Source organism: Gallinula chloropus (genome assembly GCF_964237585.1).
Source record: "Gallinula chloropus genome assembly, chromosome: 1".
NCBI lineage: Eukaryota > Metazoa > Chordata > Aves > Gruiformes > Rallidae > Gallinula > Gallinula chloropus.
The window spans coordinates 91,999,550-92,017,200 of NC_140085.1; the positions used below are offsets into that span (position 1 = coordinate 91,999,550).

A 17,651-nucleotide genomic window follows, 5' to 3' on the forward strand; every position below is an offset into this window, starting at 1 on the left:
AACCTGGTGTTTAGTAGCTGGGTACAGTGCTAAGGCCTAGCAGAAACTGAAAACAAGTTGTTTTTCCTCTCTAATTACATGAAGATTTGTATGGAGATGTGCCCCAAGTCCTTGCCCTCCAGCTGTCCAGATGAAAGGCCTGGTGGGTATGGCATGGCTGCCTTGCAGCCGGTGCACACAGCGCTGCTTCTCAGTCAGGACAAAGCCTATTGTGTTTCACCAGCCAAGAGACTCCATAATCAGGTTTTAAAAGTCAGGTTTAAAAAAATATGAACTGGTATTAATACCAGGCAGTATAACTATCCTGGAGTCCTCAAAGAGCTCTTACAATCACTTGATCTATTTCACTGCTGCAAAATGGAGAGGAAGAAACTCTGTCAAAATACGTAAACAGGGACGGGGTGGGGATATCTGCAAAAACAGATCCACAGTGATTGTTTATTGAGTGGGGAGCAGTTTCTATACAGTTTAAGGGAAACTGCCTTCCACAGGAGAACGGTGGCAGCATTACTGTGCCTAGTCCACTGCACTAGGAAAGGACATGTGCAAAGTTGAAAAGTTAAACCAGCAGCTTTTCTCGTGAACAAGAGGTTAAAGCTTTCTCCAGTGTGCTCCTACTGGTCCTTAGAAGTCATCCATCAAGGCTAGAGACGGGTTGTCAAAGCCTTTACCAAAGTATCAAAATGTCAAGGCACCAAGCCTGGGGTATTTCTGTCCCTTCATGTAATTTCTCAGGCTTTGGCTAAATCAGATTGTCTGCAATGATGAGAATTTAGCCTGCTTCTGAAATCTCAGAACTTTTTGCCTCCCATGACGTGAGTCACGGCTGCTCTTACAGTGATAAGAAAGAAAAATTCCCTGCCTGCTCGTTTTGATCTTTTTTTTTATTTTCTTTTTCTTTTAATCCTTTCAATCCCACAGGACTATTGGAAAAGCTAAGTGGATTTTCTCCTAGGTTGTTTATTTGTGGAGTAAAAGTGCTGTTTATGTAATACCTTATGACCACTCTTCCGTTACTGTAATGCAGTATACGGGAAAACTAACATATTAGCCACCTCATTAACTGTGAAGAAAACATAGCAAGTCCTGGAACACAGAGAGCTCAACACTTGTTTTTCAGTATCTATAGCCAGTTTGTGTAGATTCAGTGTATACGGTGTGTGGGGAGCGGAACAGCCAGAAGAGGGTAGCATCAGTTAGTTAATAAACCTCATCTGTAAAGCAGAGCCGTTTCTCAAGAGAAACACCTACTTCCATTTCTGGCAGCAAGGTAGAGAGAGATAAATAACGCTGAGAAACTCATCACTGAGCTTTTGACAGAACGTGGAAAGGCAGATTTACAGTCAGGACTGACAGGGGTCAGGCTGATAGCAGGCCACACAGCTTTCCACACTCCGGTAGCTCCTGTTTAACTAGTGTCTCTGCTATTAATCAAAGTGCACATCCAGAGGAACTTCATTGCTTTGCTTTCAGGGGATGGCAGCTCAAGTCAGTAACACTAACAGCTTTCCTGAGTGCATCCTGGCATACTGCCTTGCCTGCAGTGAATCTGAGACACCAGATGGGGAAGTCATGGAAATGTGTAACACTGAGAGTACCTTAAGGGGTGGTTCAGGGACGAGGTAACAGTTTGAAAAAGGAGCTTGCTGAGTTCGCCAGACAGATGCACACTTGATGGCCCAAATGAAAATTCTCTCATTGCTGCTGCCCCTACTGCCTACCCAAAATAAAATCCAAAAATACATAAATGTATTTGCAAAGGGAATGTGAGCATATCTGGCAGAAGCAGAAACACCTCTGAAGAGACACTAGCGTGCAGGAGCTTTGGAGAATTGTCTTCTGTACCTATGCTAAGGATTTCCTCGTCGAGGGCTATCTATCTGTGCTGGTTTGGGCTGAGTTAATCTTATTCATAGTAGCTGGTACAGGGCTACATTTTGGATTTGTGTTGAAAACTGTATTATCAACACTGAGATGTTTTCATTACTGCTGAGCAGAGAAGAGACGAGACTTTGTCTGCTCCTTGCTCCACCCTACCAGCAAGTAGGATAGGGTTGCACAAGGAGCTGGGACAGCTGACCTCAACTGACCAAAGGCATTATTCCATACCATATGATGTCATGCTCAGTGTATAAAGGCTGAGGAAACAAAGAAGGAAGTGGGGGGACAATCAGAGTGATAGTGTTTGTCTTCGCACATTAACAGAGTCCCACCTTCCTGGAGATGGCTGAACACCTGCCTGCCCACGGGAGGTGCTGGATGAATTCCTGGCTCTGCTTTGCTTGCACACACGGCTTTCTCTGTACCTGTTAAACTGCCTTTATCTCAGCCCACGAGCTTTCCCAGTTTCACTCTTCTGTTGCTCCCCCCCATCCCGCTGTGGGAGAGCCAGTGAGCAGCTGCACAGCGCTTGGCTGCCAGCTGGGGCAAAGTGACACTGACCGGTCCCTGTCACTGCTCATGGCCATAAGCAAAACCCAACTGCTGCTGGACATTCCATTATCCAGAGACAGGCCTACATGAGTCAGCTCTGCAATTGTTTTCTTTATCCCTGGAAGAGATGAGATGGCAGCACCCTTCTCTGAGAAGTTGCAGGGCGGGCCTGAGGAGGTCAGTGAGAAGAGAAGGAAGATTGTGCGGGGAGCTGTTACTATCTGCATCGCACCAGCAGTTAGAAATCCCAGGCAGGATTGGGCCCCACTACACCAGCTGTTGTACACTTACCCGGGGTAGGAAAAGCTTTGAAAAAGAAAGTTTGAAAGTTTTGAAAAAGAGTTTGAAAAAGAAAGCCGAGACAGACACAAGGGGAGAGGGGAAACGGGTACAAAGGCACGAAGTACCATGCCCAAGGGCATGCAGCCAGTCACTGGCCAAGGAACAGACAATTCCTGTCCTGTCAACTTGCTTCTGGCAGAGCTGTTTACATTGCTCAGTGGCTGCTAGGTGGCAATGGCTGCGTATGTTTACACCTTAGAAAGGCACCCAGGAGATAATACACCGTTTATTCGTATTTTATTTGCACTCTATAGCTGAAGCAAAGTGGAAATGCAAGCTGAATCTCTTTCCTATTATTCTTTTCCCTCCACCCTTCCAAAAATAGCACATATAGAAGACATTGGAACTTTTCATTTCAAAGACTGTCACACCAGACTATAAACGCTAAATCCAGGTGCCCTTCACTCTGCTGCTACAATGCAGCCACTTCGGCAGCTTGAGCGTGTCCATCACCTTACAGCACACGAACAGCAAACAGGAGCTGGAGAAGGGAAGGGGACAGAGAATACTGCGTGCAGGTGGCATTAAGGTGTCAGACTGCTGTCATCTCCCAAAGAGTTTACTTTCAGGTGTTAGGAAAACCTTTGTGTGACAGAATTGAAGTCTTTAAAGCAGCGCTGTCCCTTCCAGTTACCAGTGGCACACTTGCTCACCGTTTCCCTTGGACTTGGCTGCTAGTTACAGAAAGGAGTTTTAAAATGGCATGCAGACATCCAGCTGCCACATCTGCTTCTCTCAGTCCCATGTCTCTGGCCATTTTCTTAATGAGATACAGAAGCAAAAACTACCTATAAAGATTCTTTCATCCTGAACGATGCATAAAGGTTACAGTAACAAGCTGGCCCCGGTAACACCTCCTGCCTTTGCATTATGCATTTTGGCTTCTCTGGCCCACGGTATGGAGAAGGATGTTTGATGGGGTCAGTTTTCTGTGCACGCAGCCCTGCCCTGAGCAGGGGTACTAAAGGGGCCGTTGGCCATTTGTGTCACATCTTGTTTGGCAGAGCTGCCCCCGTGAGCTGCCCGTCCATCAAAAGGAGTGCGAGGATGCCCACGCGGAGTCGGGTAGCCTGGCCAGAGCCGTTTCCCCTTGTGATTCCATGCTGCCCGGCACCATTCCCTGCAGAGGGATTGGGACTGGCGAGGAGGCGGGCAAGGGGACATTTCCCCTTAGAAACATGCCTGGAGGGCTGCTGTTCACCTCGTTCCCTGGGCTGGCAATGTTCACAGCGCTGTTGCTCACTGTCCACAGGCAAGGGTAGTGGCTGCAAAACAGAAAGCAGCACAGATCGCGTGACTCACTTCAAAGCGTCTCTCCCTGCGCTGACTTACAGTCAGGTGCGTTAGCTGCTCAAAAAGCAGCTGTCTGAATCAAGTTCCTGAACTACACTGGCTTTGCAGATCTTGGGTGCAAAACCAACTGGCCACCAGCACACACAGTGCCCGCAGACAGAGGCGTGGGAAGGCAATGTACAAAAAAGTACATGTGAAGTTTCAAGATTTAAAGGTCTTTTTCATGAACGTTTACGGATTTTGAAGAGCTGCAACTGATTTTCCTGATGCCTAAATTAGAGAGGAAACGTGTGCATTTATTTTGGGAAAAGAAGGGGAAACACCTGATAATTAATTGACTCTCTGGGTCTAAATTCCAGCCATTCCTAGGACCGTTTAATTACCTTATTAACAACATTTTTACAATAGAAGATGAAATAGACTTTTACATCCCTGCAAAGGGAGCAGGATCCTCACTTCATGCAACAGAATAGTGAGGAATATAGAGAGGAAAAAATAAGTTGGCTTTAAAACTCTCACAGGCTGTAGGTACCAGAGGTCTCTACATTTGTTCCAAGATCCTGGTTTTCATCAGGGCTGGGGAAAAAGGAAGCTCCCACTGATTTCAGAGCAGGAGACAACTAGTTCACCAGAAAGATCTGTCCAGGAATCTCAAGTTGGGCACTTAGGACGTGTTTCAAATCCAGACTGCTGATTAAAGCTTGGGGCAAAGTGTGAATCCCCAGGGCACTCCTACAAGCCTCACTGCTCCTAATCCCAACAGTTTTCTTGTAATCTTACCTGGGTCCAGGGCTGCCAGCTCCCTTCGAGTGTGGCACTGAGAGCAAATTAGCATGTGGAGAGGATGGCAAAGTCCAGCTGTCATGTCCTGAGAATACCTGAAGATTATTGCTGGAGCTCTCCAGCAAATTAACTTGGGGGCGGGGGGGGGGGGGGGGGGGAGGCAGAAAAAAAAAGCAACAAGTGTCCTCAGTGGCTATTGCAGAGACATTGTCTGAAGGCAACAGAGCATGGGTAGACCTGAGGAAGCAATCTGGTCATGAGGTTCCTAACCACAGGTAAAAAGACAAAATTCATGTATTTATTAAGAGAGTAGCAAGGTGCCATTGTAATGTCACATGTGACATAGGAGAAGGTACAGCATGACAGATGTAAGATATGCATATTTTTGCATAGCCTTGTAATTATCGATAACTTCCATATGACTGGCAATCCTTAGATACAGATTTCCTTATAACTTGAGCTTAAATATCTTCATTAAACAGGACGCCCCACTCTATTATAATTAGCGAGCAGATCACTTTTATCCTCACTCTTGTTTCTAGCCCATTTCTTCTGATCAAAGTAGAATCCATTTCTGGATCTCGGCACCCAGATCTAGAGAGTGAAAGGAACTCAGGAGGCAAAACCAAACTGCCCTCGTCTCTAGCCAGCTCCTGCCGTGTTCCTAAGGGCTGCTTCGGCTTGAGAGTGCAAATACTTCATGGCATGACACTGAAAGAAGGCTTACAGTGCCCCTTCTGTATAATCAGGAGCTGTACTTTTAGCAAGACCCTCCACCCTCATTTATAATTAACAGCTACAGCGCACCCAGCTCCTTGTGCCTCTCCCTGTGCTTGCAGGGTTCAGCGCAGATCGCGGCAGAGCCTCGTGGTGATCCTCCCTCGCCTCAGCTCTGGCTCGTTTGGGCGCTCACGCTACCCCAAGGGAAGGGTCAGTGGCGCAGGGACTGGCTGCTCCCTGGAAGCCAAGGGGCATTGCGGCCCTACCTGTCGGCGAATGGTTTCTCTGCACGTAGGACGGCGGGTACGGAGCAGCCCGGTGCCCTCGGAGCGCTGAGTATCGCTCGCAGCCGTGGGGAGCGTGGGGAGCCGGCAGAGGCAAAGGTCCGGGGTACTGATAGTTAGAGCTTCCTGATGCACACATTGTGTCTGGGTTGGAAATCAACCAGCCACCCACTTTGAGGGGAAAGAGAGAAGAAAACCATGGTTGCACTCAACCACTGGGTGATACCTTAAAGCAACCAGCCTTCTTGCAGGATCGGCTGTGCCTCAGAAATACCAAGCAGTATCTGGTTTATCAATGGTTTACAATCAAAAAGAACAATCCTCCCAAAACACACACCCCCCCAAAAAAACTCCCAGAACCACCAACCCTAAAAACAAGACTTGGAAACAACTAACAGAAAACATCAATTAACAAATGAAAGAAAACCTGACCATCCTTAAAGCAATCACCTTGGCTCCCCCCAGTTTTTTTTTACCTGTTCACCAATGAAAGGTAATTTTTAGGTGACAAAAAGATTCAGTTTCCAAAAAAAAAAAAAAAGTAAAAAAGGGGGAGGGAAAAGGAGAAGAAAGCTCTAAAGTTTCCATACATCATCCTGATTCTGTATAGCTTTAATTACTGAAAAACTGGATCAGAAAGGGAAATGATCCCTCTGCAGAAACTGTTGCATTATTTCCTGCTGGGTGGTTTCTTCAATTTCTCCTTTTTTAAAAAAAAAAATAAAAGGTCCCTTCCCATGAACACACTTCAGGACTCAGTGAATGACTGGTATGGTCCAGTTAATCAAGTCCCAGGCTCCCAGCACCTATCACATCACACAAAACTTCCAGCTGACATGAATAAAAACCTTACAGTGGGAATATGTCATGTGTTGACCTTCAGAGACCGTTTCTGGCGCATCCTTGGGATGGTTTCTGAAAAGAAAAATACTGGGGGGTAAAACTTCTTACTGAGAGATTGCAAAAGAAGGTTACGACCAGAACCATTCGCTACAAAATGGAAAAGTTAATAAGGAGGGAAACTAGTCATCTTTATTCACTTGCTAGCCTGAGGCAGAATTTCCTGCAGTCTGCTGTAAAAGAAGCAGGAGCTTGTGTTTCATGGCATGCATAAAAACGTCCCTAAGTCTGGGTCAAATCTGGGGGCTGAACCTGGAATTTGGAATCTACTTGTGGGCACCATTCCTTCTTGTGCCAACAGCTGCAGCCCGGCCTCCTGCCCAGAGCAAGGCAGCCTGTCCTCTCCTCGGGCTGGGAACCCCCACGTGCACACACAGGAACTTCTCGAGTGGTGAGAGGAACGGGGAGCACTGCAGGGGCTCCTGCAGGCCCCTGGGACACTTAACATGTCAGAAGACACAGCACGACCTAACAAAATGTATTGGCAACTGGGGACCGGATCCCATCACTTGGGTGTCCTGCTGGATCGGCGTGGACGGTGCAAGTGGGACAAACCCCAGCTTGCTGCTGGAGGGAGCATCTCCAGTATCTCACACAGTGAGCACCTACAGGTTACTTTAAATAAGCCTATGGCACATTACCACTCGGGGTTAATAATAGCAGCGTGGTTACATTACACTTACAGTGCAATTTCACTTCAGTTATGCTTTTTACATCTCCAGGTAACTTTTATTTTCCCTGGGCTGTCAAACGATGGGTTTCATGGGAGAGTAAGTACAAAGTAGCGAACAGATGTGGTGTGTAATACTACTGGGGAGATTCACACCTCCTCATTTCAGGCTTCTCGTGTAGACAGCGCTAAGGCCCAGGAGCCCCAAGGGAGATACAGGGGATACTCACCCACCTCAGACCTTATTTTAAGTATATAGTGAGTCTCCCCACTAATTAACAGCAGAAACAAGATTAAGTTACACAATTTATCTTTCATATTGTGATGCCACAGCTTTAACCACAACAGCAGCAAAAGGCTAGTGGAGGAAAAAAAATACCCCAAAACACAAACAGGTGAACTCACCTTTCTTTTGCATCCAGGAAGGCTTTGGCAAAGGGATTATACTTGATTTTGAGAGCTGTTATCTTGAGTTTACAGAAAACAAGGCATGTTAGTGAAGGCAATGTGGAATAGAGACTTGACAAAACATCTTCCAGAGTAAGCTAAGTGGAACTGCCTTGGTCACCCCAACAAAATATATATCCCCACACATGATGTTTTCCAGGACTGGCTACGAGAGAGCTTTTCTCGTTGCAGGGTGCTGTGTATTGATCAGCACCACAGGCAGAACACCAGTCAGGGCAGCCTAATGCCATGGCCTAGTCTGGGAAATCCTGGGAAATCTAAGGGAGTTTAAACGGAGTTCCTACCAAGCCTGAACCAAATCTGCAGCAACATTAGCTAAGGGACACAGCACATGAGTGAGCAATTGTCACAATCCAAAGTCCAGTTACAACTTGGGGCGTGGGAAGAAGTTTTCCCATGGAAAGTTGTGCTGTTCTGGAGTTGTATGTATTATGAGGAGGGAGGAGAAGACACTGTAACTATCACTCCTTGCTGGAGAAAGATACTGGACTTGAATGTGGGGTTTTTTTCCCAGTAAGGGGCTGAGGTGCCAGGATAGTTGGACCAGTCTGGTATAGCCATGACAGGATATTAAGTCAAACCTAGCTTACACTGGATTAGACAATGTTCTAATGCAGGAAGAAGGCAAAGTATTAGACCGGATGGAGCATTACACTGCACAGTGACGGTGGGGAAGCAGGAAAAGGGCCTGTCTGTCCATGCTGATCCTTTAGTCAATAAGCTTTTAATATATCTCATCAGCAATGACCAAGAACATCCACCTACCTCTTCATTTTGATAGGCAGTCACAGCTATGAACTGCGTCTCAGGGAAGGAACAGTTCATCACCATCCGGTGGGGGCCTCCTACGCGAACTATGTGTACCTGGGGCTCATATTTATGCAAGGAGTTCAACATTATCTGCAGAAAACAAAACAAGGCAGACAGACCCCAGTGCCCCTCTGGTATTCCACAGCTGCTGCTCTTTCGCTCTGGCTCTACAATAGGCCAGATGTCACTGCTAAACCTCCCCAGCCCGTGTTTGCTGAGAGCAGAAGGGCAGGTGCCTTCCTCCATTCTGATGAACCACAGCACTGAGCAGGGTGAGACTTCACTGAGCAGAGTGAGACTTCACTGGGCTTGGATTTAACGCTTCTGGCAGAGCAGTGTTAGTGAATATTCATGTTAGCAGCTATTGCCTTCGAACCACTGGGCTTCAAGAACACTAGAAACTGTTCAGGCAGTTAAGGGGCAATCCCTGCCCTGCTTCTGCTCTCTGAAAGACACCACCATCACACAAGTCAGGGCCAAGAGGGAACTGAGGCTGTCACCTAGTCATTTTTCTGGGCAAGAGGAAGTATGCCTAAACAATCCTTGGCAGAGGTCTCTAACCTGGCATTACAAGCTGTGAATAACATCGATTCCTCAATACACTTTCCTGAGGAAGCCTACTATGTTGCTTAGTTTTCTCTATTGCAAGGAAAAAAACCCACAAAAATTTAAAGATCTGCACATTGGCAACCGCTGTGTGCACATGTGTATCGTTATGTGCACACACCATTAGCATAAAGCTCTGCTAGTTAGCCATCGCTTTCTACTGACACCACAGAAGGGGAAGCTGATGCACAGAAGGAGGACGTGGTTTACCTTAATGCTACTGTCAAAGGGAAACAATGAGAGTTTCAGTTGTTTGTTATTTCATGACTTTTGTTTGGGCCCTGTTTCTCATTTGGCTTTTTCTCCCTTTCCACTTTTCCTGTCCACCTCATGTGCACATCCGGTTCCCTTGTTTTTTTCCCGGGGTCTCTTCAACCCTCCAAGTTGTTTTCCTGTAGCTTTTTGACCCCCATGCATACTTCTATGAGTTTGCAAACTCAGGTCCCATTCTACACTCCACAATAAATCTTGTGTGATGATTCCATGCATGACTTGGGAAAAGTCAGGTCATCTTTCTGTTCTCCAGTGTGTAAAAATTGAGATAATTTCCTACCTAATTAGGGTACTAGGCTTATGGAGGTACCTCACAAACCTAATGGAAATAACAAATAGAGAACATATATATTTACATGAAAGAAATTGGTTCTAGGCTGACAAGTATCATCCAATGTAGGAGTTTAGTACAAAACAAACAAGGAAACAAAAGGTCTTGTGCAACATTTTACCTTTAGATGCATCATCAAAAATAAAACACAAAACAAAACTAATTTTCCTGTTTGCATTTTTAAGGGGTTCAAAGAGAAAGTCACTTATTTCTGGTACATGTGGTTTCTTTCCAAAGGCCAAAGCTGATTCAATAGAATATTGATAATTATCGTGATGCAGAAGCAGACATAGTAATTATTTCATTTAGGAGCAGCCTTTTATTCTGCTATCTGACTCCTGCCAACATTCCACTTACACCAAACAACATGGGGGAACACAACAAAAACCTAATACCCGTGACCATTTTTTCCCCCTTCTCTGAAGTCCTATGTAAAAATCCCCAGCACACAAGACCAACTCTGAAAAGCCCCCTGATGATTAAGTAAACCACAGCACTCTGTCTCTCTTAACATCAAGAAGTCCATTAAAATCTGAAAGCGCCAATTAAGGCCTGTTTAGTCCTGTTTACATTTGGCCTACAGAGAATAATTGGCATCTGTGGGTGAAGAGGCCTGTAAGGGCCTCTATAATTACATAAATGCACCCTTGATATTTCTTGATTGGTAGGTGCTTGCAATTGAAGCCAAGAGGTGTATGGGGAAACATCAGGCCATACCTGCCCACTCCCATTGAGCTTGTTGGTAAGTTTGACTTTGCTGAAGGAAATGGCAGCTTTCATCCAATGGGCCCCAAAGTTGGGGGAGTCTGGGTGGATGTAGACACAGCTGTGGTTTGGTGGCTCTGGTTTCCCCGCCGGCACCCATTCCCCATTGACGTACTTCCAGCGGTGGCCGTCAGTTGGGGCGAAGTCCAGCAGGAAGGAATACATGGCGTTCGGGTCTAAGCCTGACACACTGATCTTCAAAACAGGGAACATCCGCCTGGCCAGGAAACAAAAGGGAGAGGCCACTGGAAAGTGGTTTCAAAAGACTCTCCTTAGTATGTTTGTGACCACATGCTCAATGTCAGTGTAAAAACCACAGAACCACAGACTGGTTTGGCTTGGAAGGGACCTCAAAGCCCATCTAGCTCCAACCCTCTGCCATGGGCAGGGAAACCCTCTGCTAGCTCAGGTTGCCCAGAGCCCCACGTAACGTGGCCTTGAGCACTGCCAGAGAGGGGGTTATCCACATCTCTGGGAAACCTGTGCCAGGGCCTCACCACCCTCACAGGGAAGAATTTCTTCCTAAAGTCAAATCTAAATCTCCCTTCTTTTAGTTTAAAGCCCTTGTCCCGTCACTACACTCCCTGACAAAGTGTCCCTCTCTAGCTTTCCTGTAGGCCCCCTTTAGGTACTGGAAGACCACCATAAGGTCTCTGCGAAGCCTTCTCTTCTCCAGGCTGAACAACCTGAACTGTCCCAGTCTGTCTTCATAGGAGAGGTACTCCAGTCCAATGAATATCTCTGCAGCCCTCCTCTGGACTCGCTCCAGCAGCTCCATGTCTTTCTTGTACTTGGGGACCCCAGAGCTGGACGCAGTACTCACAAGAGCCAAGCAGAAGGGCAGAATCACTTCCCTTGTCCTCCTCACACTTTTGATGCAGCCCAGGGCATGGCTGGCTTCCAGGGCTGCAAGCACGTATTGCTGTGTCATGTTGAGCTTTAACATCAATCAGCACCCCTACGTCCTTCTCCTTGAGGCTGCTCTTAATCCATCCGCCCCTCCTACCTCCCTCTAGCTGAAAAGGAGTCTCTTTAAGGTTAATACTTTGTTTTATTTTTATTTCAATCGTTTAGGAAAAAAAACCCTTGTTATCTCTCAAGTAGGGCACTAAGGTCTTCATCATGTCAAGTGCAAGAGTTAGCAACATAGTGAACTGTGCATAGTGTCAACAGAATCTGTGGGATCTGGACATGCTAAATACATCCTGAGGGGTGGCACAAGAAGGCGTGAACAGGATGGGTCAGAAAATCACTGAAAAGGTGGAGCTGAACCACAGATTCACAGCATTAACTGCAGAATCCTACTATAAAGTGCATTTTTGTGGCTTGGATTCCTCCAACACACCTTCCTGTACTCTGCCCAGCGGCTGAGTCCCACCTTGTGGGGGGATCTATCTGCTGAAACCATCCAGCAAGCTCCAGCATTCAGTCCGTAATCCCAGCCAGGTACTCATGAAGGTCCAGTTAGTTTTATTGACCATGATACTCTTTACAAAAGGTTTTTCTCTGTTCCTTTGAAGGGATGATCATATTTATAACCTTTGTGGGTGTTGTGGTTTCACAAAGTCAGTCGCTTCCCTCTGTCATTTCCTATGGTTCTTGTGTTAATCCCCAACATCCCCAACTCGAGTAATGGTTTCCAGGTAGCACTGTTCTAAATGCCCAAAGCCTGCTACCTTTTCCTCATCTAAAAATACTTCTTTATCAGCATTGTATCAGGTTAATCTGGCACAATTTCTATTTAATAAAATGCCTTTATCTCGTTTTCCACTGTCTGCCACATATTTCTTCTTTCAAAATATATCCTGAATTTTTATTACGGGGATACAATAAAATGTCTGTAGTTAGCTGAGGTGTGTTCTCTCCCTTTCTTAAGTCACACACTGTCCCACTACCATTACACACATCTCCAGTTTGAGAAATCTGGTTAAAATCCTTGCCATTAGGCCTTGCATTTGACAGCTCTTCCAGTAATTTGGTCATCAGCTCATCAGCTTGATCTGGTAATTCTACTTTTAGTACCACCTCAGATGCAGTGCTGTCCTTTACTAAGCTCTAAACATCTATCATCAAGCATCCCCGCTTTTTTGTGTATTTAAAACTGAAATTGCCTTCATTTACTTTTGGGAAAATGTTCCTTTTGTGTCTAAAGGTCCAATATCACCTTTTCTCAATCACAGAATCACTGAATTGTAGGGGTTGGAAGGGACCTCAAGAGATCATTGGGTCCAACCCCCTTTTAATTATTATTTTCCATTAAAAAGCCTGCAGCGATAGGAGTTAGCAGGGCTCCAACAGTTTCAGGAACTGAGAAAAATTTGTGGTCAGCAGAACAGCAGAGTCTCCCAGCAAAGGTATCCTATTAATTAAGTTTCTTAGCTTGTCAAGGAATACACATCAGTGCTGTGGAGGATTATTACAGCTGTTACTTATTACCTCCTACATTCTTTTTATATGAGTAACAGGCCTCCCTGCCCTGGACACCTCCGTACTGACCTCTCCTGCCAAATGCCATTTTGCCATGCCACATTTTTATGCACAGGACAATGAATCTTCAAGCTGCTTTTGTCTCCGGGCACAGAGAGACCGGTTACGCCAGGGAACCATAGCAATTGCCCGAGGTCCATGGCTGTGGCCCTAAGATAAGGTAGCTCCCTAGGCTTAGTTAGGTAGCACGCAAGATGTCCAAAATACACAAGGGAACTGAAACTCTAGGCTCTCTCAAAGGACACCAAAGGTCTCTACCCCTGCAGCCCTACTTTCCAGTGACACCCAGCTGCAGATTGCTAATGATCCTCTATGATATCCCTCTGACCACCTGCCTTTCTGCCCACTTTTAGGTAGTTCTTGCTACATACATTCAGCACCTGCTGCTGACAGCAGAAGTCAGGATTTGAGAAATATGAGATTTTTTTCATCTAATATAAGTACCTGGTGATGTAGGGCCAGTGCAACACTGAGAATGATGTACTGAACTCTGATCTAAGTGAAAGATGTACCAGGATGTACCAGCTCTCAAACTGGGATGCGATAAAAAGTGTGGATGCATTACTTCCTGCAGTCCCTTGACAGTCAGTCTTCAAAATAACACACATAGAGATTTAGTGTAACCTGAGGTGGAGGGGAAAATTCATCTACCTGAAAAATTAATTTCACTAGATTTCTCCCAGCTATTCGTGTTGCAGAACATGAGCTGTTCGTGTTACAGGTTGTTAATTCCTCTGCCCACAATGCAGGCTTCTCTTCCTTTCTACTCAAGAGGCTTGAGTTCATCCCCAAAAGACCTATAGAGTAATGCCAGAAGAGAACACAGTCATCCTCACCTCTAGCCTCCTGTATCACAGACATCATAGCGCTTCCCTGCGTTAACCCGCCTTGCACACCCGTTACCCCCTCCTCACCTGGACCAGCACGTCGCAACCACACAGATTCTAACGATGGAAGACTTACCAGCTTGCTTGTTCTACTCATTAAGTGGCTTCCCTGTTAAAATCACATCACGACTTCTCCAAACTCATTTCGCTCAGAGCGCGTGTTTCAACGACAGGCGGCCTCCATTACCGCCGCAGCTGAGCACCCTTCAGCCTCTTCAGTTCGTTTGGTGCGGGCCTGCCACAAGCACTCCGCAGTACAGACCCTGAGTGGGAAGCTGTTTGACAGCAAACTTGCGTGTGTAGAAACCAGGAAGGTTGCTTTGGCACTTGAGCCTGGGAAAAGGCATTATTTCCCCCCTCGACTCGTGTTTGGCTGTGTTGATCCGCTGTGGCTTCTCCCCGTGCACAGGGGGGGAGCGGGGGCACCTTCCTGCGCCCAGGCAGTAACATGGGTCACAGTTCTAAGTGTGTTGCAGCGTGTAAGCACTGAGAGATAAACTGTCTCCATCGGAAAGCAGAGCATTTTGGCATTTCAGCCCACTGAATAACAAGAAATCTGAGTACCACAGGAGACTCCCACCTTATCAGCTGCACCCCTTGGGACCTACTTTGTGATATAACACACGGTTTAATTTCACTGATGTCTATCATCTTCAGAATATATCTATCATCCCTGTGTATCTAGGAGTATTGCTGTTGCAAGGGATTATTATAATGAAGTACGGTACAGCAACCAGGACACCTCTATCTAGGTATTAACACTGAAGTTGTTTCACCTGAATATGACATTTTGGAACCCTGGGTACCAATTAGGGATGACTCAGGCACAACAGATAGAATTGTGCCTTCTAGAATCTGACACTTGAGGATCACTAATCAATCAGCCTTTCATCCTCTGGGATGCTCCTGTATGGGGTTTCAGTTTACTTTCTGGATTCTGCTAGCAGCGCTTCCGCACAAACTTGCTCAGTTTCCACACGCAGAAGTTCAGACTGACGCTTCCCATTAATCGCAGAACAGGGTTTTCCAGAGTGTTCATACACCCGTCAGCGAGAGCGACTGAGTTTGTTCTACTGATTTAAGCAGCAGCAGAATTAGATCAATATTTTTTCTATTGAGAATACCCCTGGGGATAACTGCTGAAGAATCTCCAGCCTGAGAAAACCTCAGTGCTCATAGGAAACTGTCTCAAGTCTGTCTCCTTTTGAATAGCAATGATTTGTTCAGAGAGCTTTGCTGCAGGTCACTATCTGCGTTTCCCTCTTTTGGTGCTCTGATGTGTTCATTATGTGTTATGGAAGATGCTTTCAGAAGAGCAAGAGATCCTTTTTCATAGTCCCTGATGCTACAGTAACTTTGTTAAAAGGATTTATTTATGACAGTCTGACATACTTTTTTCCTCTTTTTTTTGTTTTTAATTTTGAGTTTGCTGAGGTTTGATCATCAAGAACCTATTCCTGCTCCTACTGACATTAGTAGAGCTGTCACTGGCTTTAGGAAAAGCAGGATCAAGCCGATAAGGAGCGTACAAGTTGGGATAAAGAAAAATAAGGCAGCTTACATAATGAAATAAAAAGTAACCAGATGTGTTCAAATAATGAAAAAGGTTCCCTTATCAACATCATCATGAGATTTTACCTTCGCACTCACCTAGACTTTTTAAAGACAACTAGTATCACCATGCAAACAAGATTTATGTTAGCTGAGAGGAAAGAAACTGAAAAAAACCCCGTTGGTAAGGTGTGTTTCTTTTCACCAGTTTAATCAATTTGAGGCAAACCTATCTTACCTCATGTCTGGTCGCTTAGGCAGCTAGGGAGTGAGTTTAAGCTGCTGCACACTGAGTGGAAGCCCACTCTGAAGTTTGCTGTAGCCTAACAATGGTTTTTAAAGCTATTTCAACAAAGGCAAAAGCAGCTTCTCGGTGTACAGAAACTCTCAGCGGAGGATTTCTATCCCTATAGACTACCGGGAAGAATCAGAATTAGGCAGCGTTACACCAAGAGCCGGTTATTTTGGGAAGGTAGCTGTTCTCTCAATGGAACACCCTTGCTGAGCCAACGGACCAGATTTTTCCTTCTAAATGCTTTCACCCCTGTCCCTTGCCAGGCTACAGTCAATAGCAATATATCACCCACAGATTCTGCTAAATTAAAGCCTGAGAAATTAAGAAAAGTCACAGCACGTGAGCACATCTTTCTCTCCATCTTTTCATTCCTCTTCCCTATGCAGATCTCCTGAGAGGTCTCACAAAAGAAATGTGTGCGTGTTGGGGGAGGTGGGGAGATAGGGGAGGGCTTGCTGGGGGAAAGGAGGGGAGATGCCAGGGGATGGCAGACAGGTTGTGAGGGTACATTAAGTAAAACTGTACTGGTGAACCTTATTCTGGTAGTTGCCTGTCCATTATGGGCTGGACTCTGCTGCCAGCCCAGTTCAGAGCAGAACCGCTGTGGAGAGCCCCCTTCACACCAGCGTCTAATTCAGAGTTAGCATCCTTCTTGCCAGGTTTTGCACTCTTTTCTCCTGTGCCTTCCTGTGTTCCCCAAATCCATTTACATCACAATATTTTGTCTTTCTAAAACTCTGTGTGTTAACCAGTACACTGCACTTGTTTCTACATGCGCTAGGAATACCACTGTGGGACCACACAGGCTGGACTGCACGTACATGCTGTGGGGGGCACAGTATTGTTGTACCCCGCTCTAGTACAGACTGCTTGTGTAAGTGCAGGCTGCTAATACCCAAGGCCAGAGAGAGAGGAACTGCAGCTGGGGATAACACCACCGACCTGCTTCTGTACTGTAACTTGAGGTCTACAGGTAAGGACTTGCTAATAAAGGCTGATGATTATTAGTAGAGGAAGTCATTCGAAAGGCTTTGAGAGGTACCCTTGTAAAAGTTCCCTGTTTGTGCAACCTTAAGTCAGTCAGTGTTTCTCCAGCATGTTTCACAAGCAGAAATAAAGTGGCAGGAACAGCTTAGCAGTGACCGAAAAGGAGCAGGGGCACCCCATTCTGTCCCCAGGGGACTGCAAGGCTGCAGGGGTGACACCGTTACACACTCTTTGCAGTTCTTTCCAGTCTGCAGTTCGCTGTAATACCGCCTAAACCCCCTGGCTGTCTCCTACACTTAGCCCGCAGTGCTGAGCGGCTCACTCACCTGCCGTTCTTGGTGACGATCATCTCATTAGTGACTTCCCTGAATCTCTGCCAGAGCGTCGCATCCTCTAAGACAACCTGGAGCTGCTTCTCAGTGGGGTCGCCTTTGTCTCTCCCAGCCCGGAGCTCGCTCTCCACCACGCTGAGCAGCCTGGAGACGGTGCAGTCGCTGGGCTTTTTGCAGCCCAGGTCTGCCATGACGACTTTCCTGCCAGAAACTTCAGGTAGCTGTTAAAAGACAGAAATCATGAGCTAAAACAAAAACCCCGAGTCAGTTCATGGGGCGCAGCCTGACAAACGTGCTCTCCTCAGGCTTTTGCCACCGACGAGCTCTTCCCTCTGGAAGTTCCCAATGGGCAGTGACACCAGCGTGTGGAGGTTTACGCACACGCTCCACACAAAAAGAGGACTATCTCCTAATTACCTGTCAGACGGTCAGGT

At 46.2% G+C, this 17,651-nt stretch overlaps 1 protein-coding gene across 1 annotated transcript; it reads right to left on the reverse strand.

The window, feature by feature from the left end:
• Positions 1 to 3,805: 3,805 nt before the first annotated feature.
• TBX19 (T-box transcription factor 19) lies at positions 3,806 to 17,408 on the reverse strand (the record flags this gene model as incomplete). The annotated part of the gene is made up of 8 exons (XM_084277812.1): positions 3,806 to 4,040; positions 4,849 to 4,981; positions 5,838 to 6,026; positions 6,709 to 6,770; positions 7,831 to 7,892; positions 8,659 to 8,793; positions 10,631 to 10,895; positions 17,212 to 17,408. The coding sequence occupies 8 exons, from the start codon at positions 17,406 to 17,408 to the stop codon at positions 3,806 to 3,808; spliced, it is 1,278 nt and encodes a 425-aa protein (XP_084133938.1).
• Positions 17,409 to 17,651: the final 243 nt, after the last annotated feature.